At 51.4% G+C, this 16,346-nt stretch overlaps 1 protein-coding gene across 2 annotated transcripts in view; it reads right to left on the reverse strand.

The window, feature by feature from the left end:
- Nucleotides 1–16,346, reverse strand: part of Col14a1 (collagen type XIV alpha 1 chain) — a 161,684-nt gene that overhangs the window by 15,004 nt on the left and 130,334 nt on the right. For both annotated transcript variants that reach the window (XM_010619503.3, XM_010619504.3), the window contains exons 42-45: nt 16,160–16,231; nt 8,788–8,823; nt 7,820–7,886; nt 5,114–5,302 (exon numbers count right to left, since the gene is read on the reverse strand). In XM_010619503.3, the coding sequence (XP_010617805.1) occupies nt 5,114–5,302; nt 7,820–7,886; nt 8,788–8,823; nt 16,160–16,231 (364 nt within the window). The remainder of the gene's footprint in view (nt 1–5,113; nt 5,303–7,819; nt 7,887–8,787; nt 8,824–16,159; nt 16,232–16,346) is intronic.

The raw sequence follows: 16,346 nt of genomic DNA on the forward strand, positions 1-16,346 counted from the left end.
ACACTGCAGCGAAGCTCTCCATGCGGCATCTGCTTAGCAGCTGCCTCCCCGCAGACAGGAGGGGACCAGGAGAGGCAGGAAGCTGAGCCCCGCGGACCACAACCCCAGTCTGCATCCATGCATCGAGACACTGTTCAGACGGAAGCTCTGTCGCCACCGCCCTCCTCAGGGAAGAGGCCCCAGCCTGGTCCTCCCTCCCACCGGGCGCTAGAGGTCACAGCTTCTCTTCTGACAGGGCAGAAGGAAAACCAGAACCAACCGCATCATCCCAGTTTCTCCCCTTTAGTCCCACGAGTCAGACACGGCCTACAAGCGTGGTTCCCACAGCCGCACCTCACAGCGCGCGTGCGCAGTTTCCGGGAGTCGCTGCCCCTAGCTGGGCCCTAGAGCCGTGAGCACCTGCTGACTTCCCGGAAGACGACCACTGCCCACCCGGGTAACCACCCAAGAGGTTTTGGTGTATTTTTTTGGGGTTTTTCTGTTTCATTTTTAGAGATACACTCTAACTATGTAGTTCAGACTGGCTTTGAATGCATAACAATCCTCCTGCCTCAGCCTCCTGAGTGCTGGGATTATAGCTGGCCATCACCACCATACCTGTCTTTGAAAAAAAAAATTAAATCACATTCATAAATACCTCATGGGTCACTCAGCTTCCCTAGGCCACTCGCAGAGTCCCAGGCCCCAAGAGTACCCAAACAGAGCACATGATGGAGCGCACAGACATTGCCAATAGTGCGGCCACAACCCGCTGAGACATGCTGGCCGCAGCAGCGGGTGCCTGCCTTAAAATGCGTGGTTATTGGGCACCCTCCGGGCCAGGCCTCACTGGACCCTGCCCAGCCCTGCCCTCTCCTGGGAGACTCCCACTGAAGTTAATTCCGGCCAGAACAGGCAGGGTAGATGACCACTGGCATCCCAGAATCACACAGATCTGTATTTCACCTAGACCCTTTGTCTCTGTGTGATCGTGAACAACTAGCAACCTAGATAAGCCTCAGTTTCCTCACTGAGAAAAAACTTTGAGAAAGATTTTTATGAGCATTACATAAAATGCTTAGCAACTGGCACACTTGCTTAATAAACACTACTACCCCTTCTTACCGAAGACCACGGTGATATCTTTCTTTAAATTCTGAAACCATTCCTTTCCTGTGAATCTTACGTTAGCCATCTCCCAACCTGTACATTCAGCAGTGTTTCCTATTTCCTTATCCAAACCAGGTCCCCTTTTTTCCAGATGAGAAGTACAAGCCTAGGTCTGAGCACAACAGTTAGCAGATGAATTTGGTGTCTAATAAGTAAAAGCCACAAATAACACTATTATCTTACACAGAGACAACCCTGAAAGCTCTGCATAAACAGTGCATGCAGCAAATATTTGCTAACTCAAGGAACATGACAAACCCAGTATGAATCCCAGCTGTTAGCGATGGACACTAGCAAAGGGAAATCTTTAGCTGAATGGTGCCTGTGATCCAATAATTCTGAAGAATACCAGGAACTGAAGAGTTGTGTGAAAACAAAAACAAGGCAAGGATTTGGGTTCTTTTCAATGAAATAAACAATAGGCCATCAAACCCAGTGTTGACTGGGTTAATTTTGGTGCAAGATACTGGTGTGAAAATGAACATTTACATGAATGGAGTGGGGGAGGGATGGGGTGGGGGATGGGTGCTGTGTCAAGAAAGAATGAGGGGCAGAGATCAGAATTAGAAATGGATCTGGAAATCTGAAATTCAGGGATCTTGGGGGATCCAGGGATCTCCCACGGCCATGGCTGGGAGGTAGTTTCAGTTTCCAAGAAAGCACGGGGAACAAAGGAGGAGCTTTAGGGTTCTTCTTACTCCTTTCCTGAATTCTGAAACACCAAGGAGCCAGGTATGAAGAACGAGGCTCAAAGGGAAGCAGCAGCACACAGTGACCCCGGGGACATCTCTTCTGTGACACAAACTAACACGACAAGGAAAAGCAGGGGAGACCCTGAGCCGGGTTGTGAGCGCGAGCCTGTGAGGGGGCCCGCCCGTTGGGAAGCATCCTGGCTGGGGTTCAGGCTGTAGGGGATCTCGGCCGGCGTGAGCGACAGGGTCCCTGTGCATCCCGGCCTTCTAAGGTCTCTGCACAGACTGCAGCCCACAGGAGAGACAGTGGAAGGTGGCTCCACACACACTTATGAACGAGGCCTTGTTTAAATGAGAGACACAGAGTTAAAAAGGAGAAGGGCAGACCACGAAGTGGAGAAGCTATCGTGTCTTAGGTGACGAGGAAGTCACGCAGGGCCTCATAGCACACACTGTCAGGATGTGTCATTGTTCCCCTGCTCGTGTGTGGTGCTGGAGATGAACTGAAGGGCTTTGCCTTGTGTGACATCCTCAACCCTTTTTAAATTTTTTAAGAAAGAGTCATGCTGGGGCCCGGGATTTAGCTCAGCGGTTCTGCCGCCTGCCTCTGAAGCCCAAGGACCCAAGTTCGATCCCCAGTACCAAAAAATAAAAAAAAAGAGTCACGCTAAGTCACTACTTGTGATTCTCCTGCCTCAGCCTCTCAGAGTACAGAGATCTTCTGCTCTTTAAAAATGCCTTTTGTTTGGCCATTTCTGTGGTAAAGATGGCGTCAATCCACAGCACTGTACCAGAAGTGTTTTTCAAACTGAGGTCATGAAATCAAAGGTGTCCCTTCAAGCTTTTAACGAATGAAGGAAATAGGAAACAATACTAAGAGTGCTCTTTCTTCTGCCTCGGTTACATATGTTTGCACGCGTAAGATACGCAGCAACATTCTGTTGATTTTCTGGGTACCAGGTTTTGAAAGACTTGAAAAATGACAACAGAGAAAGCAGCTGGGGCTCCCTTGGTGAGACGAGAGCCTGCGTGAGTGGACCCCTGAGCTCCTTCGGCAGGGAGAGCAGTTCGGGTGGAAGTCCGGCAGGGCTGCAGGCTCACAACCACACTTCTCCGAACCTCACTTCCATAGTCTGCTAGCCCGCTGAGAAGAACACTCATCTTCCCTCATTACAATAAAATGCCATTTCAGGACTGTTTTATACAGCATCGTGGTGATCATGGTTTACACAGCAGAAAAAAATCTGATCTGTTTCTTATTTCTGGTCCTGACAGCGCTGACTGTGCCTTTACACTTCCTGTTATATAAAACGGGAGGTTCAGAAGAACAGAGGGCTGGAGCTTCCATTTTTAAAAAATGTATTGCTTTGGCTTAGTGAAAGACAATCACTTTTCTCTCCATTTTTCTGCTTGGATCACGGGCTAAGAATGAAACCTCACTGCCCGGCTTGTAGGAAGGGATCTGAGTTACACCTGGAACATGATGCCCTGCTGGGAAGGAAGAGCCCCTTGGATGCCGGCCTAAAAGTTCATTCAACCCGCAGTCCCCGCACAGCACCCATCAGTCGGTGATCAGCGGGGATCACTGCCCAGTGTCCCAGGGGTGCTCCTCCCTTCCTGTCTCACTGCCCCATCTACCTACTGTGAAATGCAGGGCCAGGCCGCGGCCTAGGGAGCACAGACGGGGACGTCACAGGAGAACCACCCTGCACAGACTCCCGTTTCCAGCTGTTGTCTGGGCCTCCTTCAGAGAACACCAGGCTGAGTTTCCCCGCCTCACTCAAGTCATCTTGTCGGGAAGGAAAGACTCCTTTGGCAAGGTCAGCTCTAAGGCTTCCAGAAAGAAACACAGTCAGCTGTGACCGGCAGGGAGCGGCCCAGGGCCTGGCTGGGCACTTCCTCAGTCAGTTTCTCCGGTCCTGGCGGCCCCTTCCAGGCTGCCAGACATCCGTGCGTGGTGAGGAGGCTGCGCCCTCCCTAGGTCCGCTCACTTTGTGCCCTAACTCGTGGAAACCCTCGGAAAGAGAGGCCACAGGTGGGTGGCCATCCAAGCACCGAGGGACCCGTGAGGGCCTGGTGGTGCCAAGCGGCCTTGCTCCCGGCAGCTCGGGTTCCTGAGCCCTGAGAGCACCAGACGGGGAGGAGGTGCACCTGGGGTGGGGGGACGAGGTCTGCGGTGACCAAAAAGGTTCGTGCAGAGACGGGTCAGGCTGGGCCTTCAACTAAGAACAAAGCGTTTGTAAGATAAGGGAAGCAAAGCTCCCTTCCCAAGGGAGAAGCAATGCACGGAAAGGCACACGATGTGTAGAAGACAGGCACAGGCACGAGTCAAGGGTGAGGATGGAATGCAGTCTTTGGCTCTGCATCTGACTGTCCTGATTTTATAAAAGGGCTGGCTCTCACCCAGCTCACAAGTGTGCGGTCACAAAGCACAGGTGACAGCCGGCTCCGCCCCGATGCCCACGGTGCCCCTGGCTCTTTTCCCCATCCATTCCCTCACGGTGACGGGGTCCCCTGCACTTCCCACTTCTCTTTTTCTAAGCTTCTGGAATGAGATCTGTCTCTTTCTTTTCTTTTTTAATGACAGATCTTGAAACTTGGTGAAGGCCCATCACAGGAGCCTTCTTATTGTGCTACACGATCCTTCAGTGGCAAAAATGAAACATGGGTCGATGAAAGTGTTACAAATGTGTCATCTCGTAGGACAGGGTCGCTGGGCGTGGTGGCGCACGCCTGTAATCCCAGCACACCAGAGGCTGAGGCAGGAGGATCACTTTGAGTTTGAGACCAGCCTGGGCTACATAGTGAGTTCCAGGCCAGTCTCAACTACATAGTGAGACCCTGTCTCAAAAAAAGAAAACTAAAACAAAAACAAAATCATATGACAGGGTGATCAGCCATACGCAGTGTTTTAGACAGAGGTTTACGGCTGTGTGGCCTCCGGAGGGACACTGGGCACCCTATGTTGGTAAGACTCATAGCTGGTTTTCAGATCGCCACTGACCGTTGGCATCATTTTCTAATTCTTTAAACTGGAAGCGACATCTTTTTAAAATAGAGGGAGTTGGGAGAGTCCCAAACTCCCTCTGTCATACAAGAAGATATGGCTCCTGATAAACACTTTGTACCCAGCTCAGTTTTCTCCGCAACCTGTGACCCAGGGAGTAATGAAGACCGACAGGGAGGGCTCCTGGGGCCGCTGTCCCTGGTGTCAGCACTGTTCCTGGCCCCTTTCCCCTCAGAGACCCCACGGGAGGAGTGGCCCCTCTTACCTCGTTCTCCTGGGGTCCCCGGCAAGCCTGCGTTTCCTGGAAAGCCTGGGGCACCGGGGGGCCCTTGTTCTCCGGGGGTTCCAGGAGAGCCAGGCCGTCCGGGCTCCCCAGGAGGCCCCTGGACAGTCCGCGTGGACGAAGAGTGGCTGGGGATCTGGTTGAGGACAGCGGCGTACCTGGCCATGTGATCTGTGACAAGAAGCACAGGGGTGGCACTGGGTGAACAGTCACAGACCCAGGGAGGACCGGGGGTCGCTCCTCAAGGCACCCGACCAGCTGTCCCATCTCCAGCAAACAGAGAGCACGCCCCTCTGAAATATGATGATCTCCAACTTCGAATTTTCTATATTTCACTGTGGATGAGGTGATGGCTGGAACCTATTCAAGGCCCCTCTCATGGGCTTGGAATTCCGTGGCTCACGGCAGCAGCGTAATAACCCTCACTGAGCAGAAGTCACAAATTTCATGTTCACCCCAACGTCTATGTGACCCCTCACCCTGTCCCAGCCACCCTTTCCTCCAAGTCGTCTGTCTCTTTCCCAGCATGCTAAGCAGGCTCCTCCTACCCCAGGCTGCCCTCTTGTCCGCTCCTTCTCCACCAGACCTTTGCTTTCAGGGACCCTGGCGGTACTCGGGGTCCCAGCTGCAGAAACTCCCACCGGCTTTGTGAAACAGATCAGCCTGGAGCACTTTTTCATAACCCTTCACCCAGTTAGGCCAGGGAGGATGTGTTTTAATCACTGGGAGGACAGAGTTAGACAGCCCTGGGGATCAGAATGCCTCACTCAGCACGATCAGGAGACTCTTAGGTTCGTGAATTTTCTAGATCACTATCATTGATCCTTTTGCACATAGTTCCATCTAGGTTTAAAAGAAAAAAAAGAGAGTAACCACTCTTTGAGGAAGTTCTGTAAAACACATGCAACGCCTTCTCTCCTCAAGCGTCAGCCCCTGACAGTGGGGACCCTCTTCGATGACAGGGCTGTCTGACGGGTGAGACATTTCATAGCGGCCTTTCCAAGTCCTCCTCTGTGCTGCTGCCAGCTCTCGTCACCCAGGCCTTCCTTGCACAGTTTCCCACGTAACTCAGCATAACTCTTCCGATCAAGGGAGAGCTAAACAGCAGATGGCTGAGATTGTAGAGTCCTAAATGGAGCCATAAATCAAGTTCCAAGTGGGGGCTTACGGGGTAAAAGAAGGGGGCCCAGGGAAACCGAGGCACAGTTTAGAAGGACAATGGCCGCGTTGCCAGCGGTGTGGCCCCGAGTGGGCTGGGACAGGCTGTTCAGCTGCCTTTTCTCCCATCGCACTGAGGCCCAGGGCTCCCTACTTTACAGATGGCTTGGTGACCCCCCATTGTTCTGACTCCCCACCTGTGCTTTCTAGAAGGCATTTGTGAGATTCCGAGGTTTCCAGAGAGGGGAATCAATTTCGAACTCTCAGATTTGAGGGCATGTTTTAAATAATCATAGATCTAAGCAAAATTTTCATCCTGCAGTAGAACAAACCAGCAAATACCGTGAAATCTCCCTCCTGCGTGGTCACTGAGTTCTATGAAGTTTTAACCCTGTTTTCATACAATAGCGATCCACCATTTACACTGCACACTGAACTAAAAACCCTATGAAATAATTCAGGCTGTAAATTAGCTTTGGGCGCATTCTAGATCCAGAGTGACCGAACTTCAGTTTCCTCTTATCATTTACTATTTCTTAAGACCTTATTTATTTTGGCATTGAACTTTTCATTTAATTGGTAAATTCTCTCTCCCAACATATTTAACTTGAGCATTATAACATAAAATTAAATTGAAAGCATAAGGAGCAAGGCGACAGGGTCTGAAGACAGCATCTTTGTCCCCATTCGCCCTGACACTTAGGTCTTCACAGCTCCCCAGAGAGGTCTGGGTCTGTGGCAGAACTACAGGGGGATTCCGAGCCACCACCTTCCGGGACACCCGCGGGGCGCCTCTGGCCTAACTTCCCAGCTCCCCTGGGTTGAATCGGTCTGACCCTGAAGCTGAGGAGGCTGTCACTCTGAGAGGTGGAGAGAAAGTGGCGTAGGGAGATGGGACAGGACACTGGCTGGAGCCGGGCGGGTCTGAGATGAGTACTTTGTCTGTATCCAGCCTCAGATCTGGAACCGTGAACAAAGTACTGGAAAACAGAAGGCCTGCCCTAGCAGCCCTCAGTTTTGTCTGACAGTCAGCGGGCAGAGCAGGCGGGTGAGAGGGGAAAGTGTATAAAGGAACGGCCTGGGCCAGACACTGAAACTCAGCACAGACCGAACATTCAAGTGCAAAGTGAAGAAAGAACACAGGACGAGAGCACACGTGTTCTGGTGTGATTTCTGGCACAAAAGCCAAGTGTCACATCCACCCTGACACTGTGTGCGTGAGTGTGACTGAAACCTAACAACCAAAGGAAGGCCGCTGGGCTACCCAAAAGACGGCAGACATAAGTGGACGGACAGAAAGGAAGGGAGCGGTGCAACTCAGACAGCCAAGTCAAACCCACACGGTTTGCCTGCCGACTAAGGACACGGGTTCGGTGTGTGCCAGCCATGGACAATCGGGAAGGCTCTTTAGGTGGAGTGGGACAGCATCTGTAGAGCTGAATCAAGATGCCTTGGTTGGTGTGGTGACGGCCAAGGACAGCTCCCACTGGCCGGGACCCCGAAGGCCCTCGGTACCCACAGTGCACTTACTCTGGATGAGCTGCTCACACACTTGCCGTGCCACTGCCCTCACCATGGCTTGAGACTGCAGGTCGCCCTGGTGAGGAAAGGCAAGGTTCAGACACAGCTGCACGTGCGCGCGCACACACACACACACACACACACACACACCGCCAGGACTCCGCACAAGGCCACTTTGACCCAAGGCCCCCATCAGGCTCTGTGTCTGGAAACAAGGAGGGCAGCGGCCCACACAGGGCAGCCGGTTTGCACTTGGGCCTCAACCTCCTCAGAATCCTCGTTAGATTCAAAAGCTCGGGGAGACGCCTTGGCCCCAGACTCTAACAACATTCTAGTTCTGAAATCACTCCATATATGTTTAACATCTTACTGACAACTTCTTTAGAGTTTATTCGCTCATTTAATACGGATCACAAATCAGAGAAAAGAAGCTAAACCGGGCTCACTGCTGGGGCAGCGTCAGACACATCACCCAGCTGCCCAGAAGCTGGTGGGTGCTAAAGCCAGTGCTGTGTCTACTCCGGCCGATCGCCCTGTGCCAGCAGCTGCCCAGTTTCTGAAAGGAGAGAGCAGGGCCCTCAAAGGAGCTGACTCAACTTTGGCGCCAGTTCTCTGACTCTGTGTCTGCCACTGTCTTCCTGGTGCCAATACTGGGCCCTCCTGGAAGAACAGGAGTCCGTGCTACTGCTTCGTGTCTGCAGAGCTGTCTCTTTAGCCGAAAGCCTTTCGCAGCCATGATGTAGCTTTCTTGTCAAATCCACTTCGTGAGGGAGATGAGTTATATTCTCCCTGTTTTCTCCTTAAAGAACTGAGCCCAGGGGCACAGAGCTGGGTGGTGGCAGATATGCAACGGAGACCAGGTCTCCTGCCCTCCCGCCCACAAGGATTCAGGGCTGCAGGGCTGCACAGGGTGGCCGCTGTGGGCTTGGGCATCTCAGCTGCTGTGCGTGCCCAGCCGACGGCAGGTGGAGACTTACTCGTTCGCCTCTCTCTCCCTTGGCTCCAGGGACGCCCTGTAAAGACGAAAACCATTGTCCAGTTACTAACGGTGCTGCACTCAGCTCAAGAGTGATGCTAGTGCCCCTTCCTCCTGGGACTAGCACACTTTTCCTGACTTTGGTACAAACAGCTGTGCAACGACAGGAATGGATCAGACAGCCATCTCATCAGCATGCACCGCTCTATTAAACATCTTACCCTTCAGCCTGTGGATGCAGAAGGGTAGGATTTTAAGCTATGAAACTGGGACCAGGCAGCAGTACTGTTTGATAATGCAGTGTCACTGAATAGGCTTCAGTCCTGCCTATTCTTCTACACCAAATGCCACACTGTGGACAGAACTCTATGGACGGATGTTTCACAGGGAATTTCATGACTCTCTTCTGAATAGCTACATTACTTCAATTTTAAAGAGACTATTAAAGGAAATAGAAGAACTCCTCTTACGGAAATCCCACACCCATCTTTCTCCTGGGCGTGATGGACCATGATTCTCCTGAGTTCCCCATAATATGGGGCTCATAAGTGCGTGAATTCTCAGCAGAATTGTTATTTCATTATCCTGGACCCATAAAAAACTATTATTGTGAACATTTTCCTGAATAAAACAATGGCGTTTTTGGTGTTTCTGCAATAAAATGAGACACATAATGCAAAACAGGTGTCTTCAGAAAGATGTCATATTTTTGTTTCAACTCGGGCAATGTCGTAAACGCCCCTAAAAGCAGTGGGTTCCCAGGTGGAGCACACCACTCTGTCGGCTGTCCCCACCGTTGCTTCAGCCTCAGCAGGTCCCAAACCCAACTGGGCATGGTTTCCAAAGTCTCTGTTTGGTTAGCAATTCCCCAAATGCAAACTTCTGAGCTCGTTCCGCAGTGTCCAGAGAAAGAAAATGCCCCTCCGTGTGTGTGCATGTAAATTTAGGAGGCGGAGATGCTTCTATCACTGCTGATTTCAATCTACCAATGTGCTGTCGTGGAAGTGGGAGCTGAAAAAGAACACACAGTGGGTCCCCTCACAGATGGTGGAGACGCTGCCGCCTCCTCCCCACCCCCATGTCTATCACGCACACCAGCACACCTGCACACACACCCGCACGCACGCACGCACACAGGTGCCGCCCTTTCCATCTCACACCAGGCTATTTGCAGCACTTTTCTAAAGCTCTCCCTTTGCCCCCACATGATTATTTTCAGTTTCTACAACTTGCCAATTTGTGTTTCATTTCAGCTACCCTCGTTGAAAAAAAGAGACAGAAGAAAAACACTCAAAATATACTGCTGTGAGTTTGTAAGGTGCGAGGGAAAAATGCCGATTCTGCATTAAAAAAAGCAAAACTTACTGTCAATCATGGCCTTTTTGCAAAGGTAAGAGAGAGGTACACGGCACTGTCCCCGCACCAGCTCGGACTGCTTTTGGAGATGAATGTACTGGCCATGCTCTCTCCCCTTAGCCTTAGGGCTTCACACAGGGACATGGCCCGGAAGAGACAGCAGTGCCGAGCTCCAACGTGAGAGAAGAGCTGCTTATGTTACCACCAAAGAAATCCTTCTCAGGCAGGAGATGCAAGACAATCCAAAGCTCAGCACACAAAATTAAACGTTCCACAATTTTTGATTTTAAGAAAGCATAAATTCTAGTAATTAATGCTTACACTGGTTTTCCCATCTCCCACCCATGTTCTGGGTTCTTTAATGTGGTGCCTCCCTTAACAGTGTAACTGTCTTGTAAGATGACTCCCTGAATCCTTGTTACACTTCCACAAGATGAACTCGTGTGTCCTCATAACCACCCAATGCAAGTATTTCTGTTTTATGGATTAGGAGAAGGACGCATTGGAAAAGTTGTGCCTATGGTCACACAATAAGGATCTGGGCAAGCCCAGACGGTGGGCCCTGAATCCACGCCCTTTAAGCTCACGCTGCTCAACATATCTGCCAGTTCCTGTTTCCCAGTCCAGCGCAGACAGACGCTTCCTAATTAAAACAGGGCTGGGGATGTAGCTCAGTGGTGCCACACCTGCCAAGTTCAATCCCCGGTACTGGGGAAAAACAAAAAACAAACAAACAAACAAACAAAAACCCACCAAAAAACACCATACCATGCTGCAAGGCTAATTCTAGTAACTCAGAATTAGTCCTTCACTTTGGTCGTATTTGAAATCCGTTTTTACCAAGAATATTTTTATTTCACTACCTAATACATCTTCTGACATTTCCATTCCTACCATTTATTATATTGGCCTGTTTGGGAATGTTTCAAACTTAGAGAAAGAGATTACAGTGCAAAGCTGACCGGCAGAGCAAACAGTCAGCTTCGCCTGGCAGCTCTGGGAAGGTGTAGATGGGGGTGTTGCGGGGGGAGGGCCCAAAACACCTCACGCTGTCTCATGATGCTCACTGCTAAGGACCAAAGGACAGCTGGGCAGGCGCAATGAAAGGTCTTTTTAGTGAAATATTGGTTCAGCGAGAAGTTATTTTTTTATTCCAAATTCCCTAACATCTTTCCTTTGATTTTTGCACAGAAAAAACAAAATAAAAATTCCTGAGCAAGAGAAGGCCCTTAACTCTACCAAAGTACACTTTGAGGGAAAACACACAGACTCTGCAGATGCAGACAGGAAAAAGGGGAACGTTTTCCTATAATTTCAGGAACACTTGAAAAGTAAAGAAAAGAGGAAACAGTAACTACATTCACAGATCGGCAGAAGCTTACTGCTGAAAGGAAGAGCAACAATGCCACCGAGGAAGTCCCGCGTAGTACAGGTGGCTGTGAAACAGTGGCACAGCTCCCCAGGCTGGCGTCCAAGGAGCTCAAGGACCTGACCCTAATCCACAGGATAATCTGTTAGTGCCCCCGGAGCGCCCCTAACTAGAGCACAAACATGACCCTGTCCCTGCCCTGACTTAGGTCATAAGTGCTCTACATAGCAGGATGTGGAGCTGAGTCGTAGGAACACACACTAAGCGGGGTACAGTTCCTCTCCTCAGGTGACACAGACATCGACAGCTGGAAGGGCCAAGCAGGACAGCACGGCCACGATGCTTCACATCTAAAATGCTCCCCGAGGCCTCGCGTATGGAAAGCCGCTGGGCCTCGGGCCACTGCGCTCATCCGCGGTTCCTCCGTGTTCTCAGGAGGCAGGGCCTGGTTGGAGGTGGTCACCGGGGCGTGTCCTGGGAGGTGTGTTCTTGTCCCTGGCTCCTCCCTTCCATCGCTGCTTCCTGGCTGCCACCTTTCCCTCCACCCACGCCTCTCCACCATGCTGTTTCTGTCTTGGAGTCGGCCAGTCACGGACTGAAACCACGAGCGAAATACACCTCTCCTTCCTCGAGGTGGGGTATCAGGTCTTGTGTCCCAGCAATGAGAAAACCACTGACAGGGTGGCGCTGCACAGTCTTAAAGGAGGGCAGCCGGGGTGCACGAGGTGATGACAGGAGAAGGGAGCAACCCAGAAAGGCAGCAGGACAGCGCCCAAAGCAAAAAGGTGCAGGACAGTGTAGTATGACATGCACTGGGAGAGCTTTAAATAATTCGGGGTGGCTCCCCTCAAGTGGAGGACGATGACAGACCAAGTTGGAGGAGAAAGTAATGGCCGGTGGGGAAGGCCACGTGCACCACACTGAACTACGGGACTTGTCCTCTGGAGTGGGGACCAGGAAGGAGCCAGCAGGGGAGACAAACTAGGAGAAGCCCGGCAGACAGGGAATGGACCACGTGGGGCTTCCTGCGATGGTCCTGAAGGGAGAGGAGGAGGCCTGAAGTAGAGCTGCGGCGGCTGAGAGAGGCCACAGTGAGGAAATGCATTAAAGGCAGGAGGTACCCTGTGTTTGCTCCGTTCGTTTTTTCCCTCTTGTTGTTTTTTGTTTTTACACTCCTCACTCCATGTCTTAGTTACTGTCTCACTGCTGGGACAAAATACCCACAATTAAAGGAAGAAAGGTTTACTTCAGGTCAGTTTGCAGAGGTTTCAGTTCACAGTCAGCTGTCTCCATGGCAGAGGAGACACAGTCCATGCAAGGGAAGGCAGAAGGCAGTAAGCAACAGCAGAAGCGAGCCTGCCTTTTTGCTATTGTTGTTGTTGTTGTTTTGGTTTTTTTGAGACAGGGTCTCACTATGTAGTTGAGACTGACCTGGAACTCACTGTGTAGCCCAGGCTGGTCTCAAACTCACAGCGATCCTCCTGCCTCAGCCTCCCGAGTGCTGGGATTACAGGTGTGCACCACCACGCCCAGCCTCTGCCTTTCCTTTTTATTCCAGACTATAAACCTTTTGGCTGGTGCCACCCACACCAAGGGTGGGTTTTCTGTCTCTTCAGCAAATCCCTTCAGCCACACCTAAAACTATGCTAATCCTAATCAGTGGACTAATCTAACACCACACACCCTAGATTTGGTCAGCTCCAAAAAGCCCCACCTATGAGCACATAAGGCTCTGGGGGGACACCCAGATATTGGCCTCAACACTCAGTCATGCTCACTTTCTCTGACTTTGTGGGTAAGAATTCTGCTTGTGTCAAGACTGCATGGAAACACATCCTTCTGGAGCTGCTGCACGCACCTGCTCGGTCTCCCTCCCCCCTCCCTCCCCCTTTCCCCTCTCCTCTCCCCCGCTCCCCCTCTGCAACTTCCTCATCTTTCCTTTAACGCATTTCACACTTCCTGCAATCTTGTCATATAGCACCTACTCACTGCATATTTTAGAGCTGGGAATCTGATTTCTGAAAGGCTGGCTCAACACAAACTCCCCCAGCCGGGTGATGTCACATCAGGGTCACACCTACAACCCCAATATCCCCAATTCTGCTAGGGAGCTCTGCAGGTGATGCAGACAGGGCCTGTCTCCCTATGTAGGGGCAAGCTGAATACACGGCCCTGCTGCAAGCAGCCCCTTCCTTCCCGGCTCTCACGGTGCCCTTTCCTGCGCAGGGGTGACGTCTCCACTCAGGTAGGAAGTGGGACCCCTGCAGCAAGCAAGGCATTTTCTGAGGAGCTGCAACTGCGGGCAGAGAGCACATGCTTCTGGCGCCAGCCGCAGGAGGCACATGGCTGTTGCCAGTGGCACAGCCTGGCCCTCTCGGTCTCCTTCCCTCGCCTTCCTCCACAGATGTCTGTGGGAAATCAATCAAGGCCTCGGCTCTGTGCAGTGCATTCTATTTTCACAGACTCGCCAGCCTGGCAGCCAACAAGCCCGTGGGAGCTGGCAGCCCAGACACGGGAAAGCCCTGGCTGGCAGCTAAGGAACAACTGGCATCTGACGGGAAATCACAAGCCTGCCATAGTGTCCATACCCAGCACAGAGACCAAATGGCTTCTGCCTCGGATACAGGGCCCTGGGTGTCACCCTCCAGGGCCTTTTCCTGCTGATTTATAAGAAAAATAAATACAAGTGTTCTATTCGTAGGAAAATGTATGAGTATTTCTCTGTGCCCCACATCAGAGTCTAATCTGAGCCACAAAAGGCCAAGTGGGAGGCAAGATGGCGCCATGCTTGTGTATTCCACGAACTCGTCCCACTGAAACTCTCTCAGGCCCCAGAGCCTACTCTTCTCTCCTAGCCCTTAGCAGTTCCATCCCTCCTGCAATGGGATCAACCCCTGGCTCGCTCTTTCCTAGCTAAGGACAAGGAGAACGAGTTCTAAGAGACACCAGTGAGAACAAGATCTCCCCACGCACAAGTATCTTCACCGACTAACCAAGTGCAGCTAGCACCGGGGCACTTCATTGTTTCACTCTGGGACGTGCAAAGCCTCAGGTATCCTGACATCTCCATGACCTTCGTGGCTAAAGCCGAGGCTGAGGTGCCTCTGACACCTCTCTGACAACAGCTCCTTGGTCCCTAAGCCTGCTGATGTATTCTCCAACACTGGTTCCCAGGGGCACATTTTAGGAAGCAGACTACAGCCTTGTACTAGGAATGCGTTTTTAAGTCTCTTTCTGGTGTAGAATAGGCTGGAATGGAATGAATAGCTGTGCTAATGTGGAAAGGATCGTGGAGATGGGCAAGGCTGTGCGTGTCCGCATGTGTGTACGTGCACACGAGCCCTCACATGAGCATCAGTGTATGTTTGCACGTACAGAACCCTACTTGGTCATGTTTTTTGGATAGAAAAGAGATTTAAAACTGCTTTGAACGATGGAGTTGGAATCAGTACACTACGGCTTTGTAATGTGACTGCTAAGGTAGCGCTCAGTTACATGTACAAACGAGGGTGCATCTGCTAAGATCCAGGGGCACGACTTTGCACGACTGGGCACGACTGTGTGTCCAGGCGTGTGAGGTGGAGTCTAGAAAAGGCCTCTGAAGTGGATCTGAACAATAAGCAGCAAGAATGGTTGGGAAGAGAGAGGAAGGGTCTCTCTGAATGAGAACCAATGTTTCTGTTATATCTTACTCCTTATGTAGGCAGGGACAAAAGACTCCCCAGATGTCCACAACTAAGCCCCAGGCCCGTGACCCTGTCACTTTCTGTGGAAAAAGGGACTCTGCACATGTCACTTAGTCAAGGGCGATGAGACTATCCAGGGACATTACTTAAGGTGATCCTGGTAGGCCTCGTGGGATCGCACGGATCCTTAAAAAGCAAGAACCTTTTCCAGCTTCGGTCAGAGATCCGAGCAGGAAGGAGAGTGCAGCGCTGCTGGCTTGGAAAGGAAGTGGCCATGAGCCAAGGGCTGGGGGCCACATTTGGAAGCTGGAAAAGTCATGGATTAGGACCAGTGTGGCTCTGGCGACCTTGTCACGCCATGGCTTCTTTCCACAGCTGTGCAAACGGCCGGCTATTCAGTGGTTTCCTCACCATCTGCCCCGCTCCGCCACTGATCCAGCGTGTGCATCACCGAGGGGCTCCAAGGACTAACATGGGCGGTAATGAGCTCCGGGAACATGCTTTTGTTTGATATCAATCATGGTTTACAGGTGAACATATATATTTTCATGAGAAATCTAATCTTTCTGGTAAAATTTAGAAAAAGAAATCTATTCTCACTCGTTAAACCTTGAATTTCTCAAACCTTGTATGTTTCCCCTTGTGATAAGGTTTAACTAATACCCAACCAGGATACCCAGTCCTTGCAAAAATGATACTGAGTTTACGTAAGTTGATGTAAGCAAATACAGAATGCAGGTAATGAACACATATGTATAAGCAATAGCTGGCCATGATTTCATTAGTCATCTGACCTTAGCTATCACGTATACAGCCCATGTGAAATCCCTATCTCAGAAAGTCTTCGGTTCTCATTATGGAGTCCCACAGAATCCAACACTGAATTAACACTGCCGGCCAGTGCAGGCGCTGCTGGCCTCAGACACACGGAGAACAGAACCCTAGTGACCGTGCGTACTCACGGGAGGGCCCAGGGCGCCCTGCGGTCCCACGCTGCCTGTGACCCCGGGGACTCCGGGGGCTCCGGGGATGCCCTGAGAGAGGCAGGAGACAGAACACGGGTGAGGCCCACACACTCACCGAGACGGCCCCCAAGCGAAGTCCCTGTACACTGGGGAGAGCCTGCCCATCACCACCACTCAGGGTGAT

Source organism: Fukomys damarensis, unplaced genomic scaffold (assembly GCF_012274545.1).
Source record: "Fukomys damarensis isolate Sample0158 unplaced genomic scaffold, DMR_v1.0_HiC HiC_scaffold_5, whole genome shotgun sequence".
NCBI lineage: Eukaryota > Metazoa > Chordata > Mammalia > Rodentia > Bathyergidae > Fukomys > Fukomys damarensis.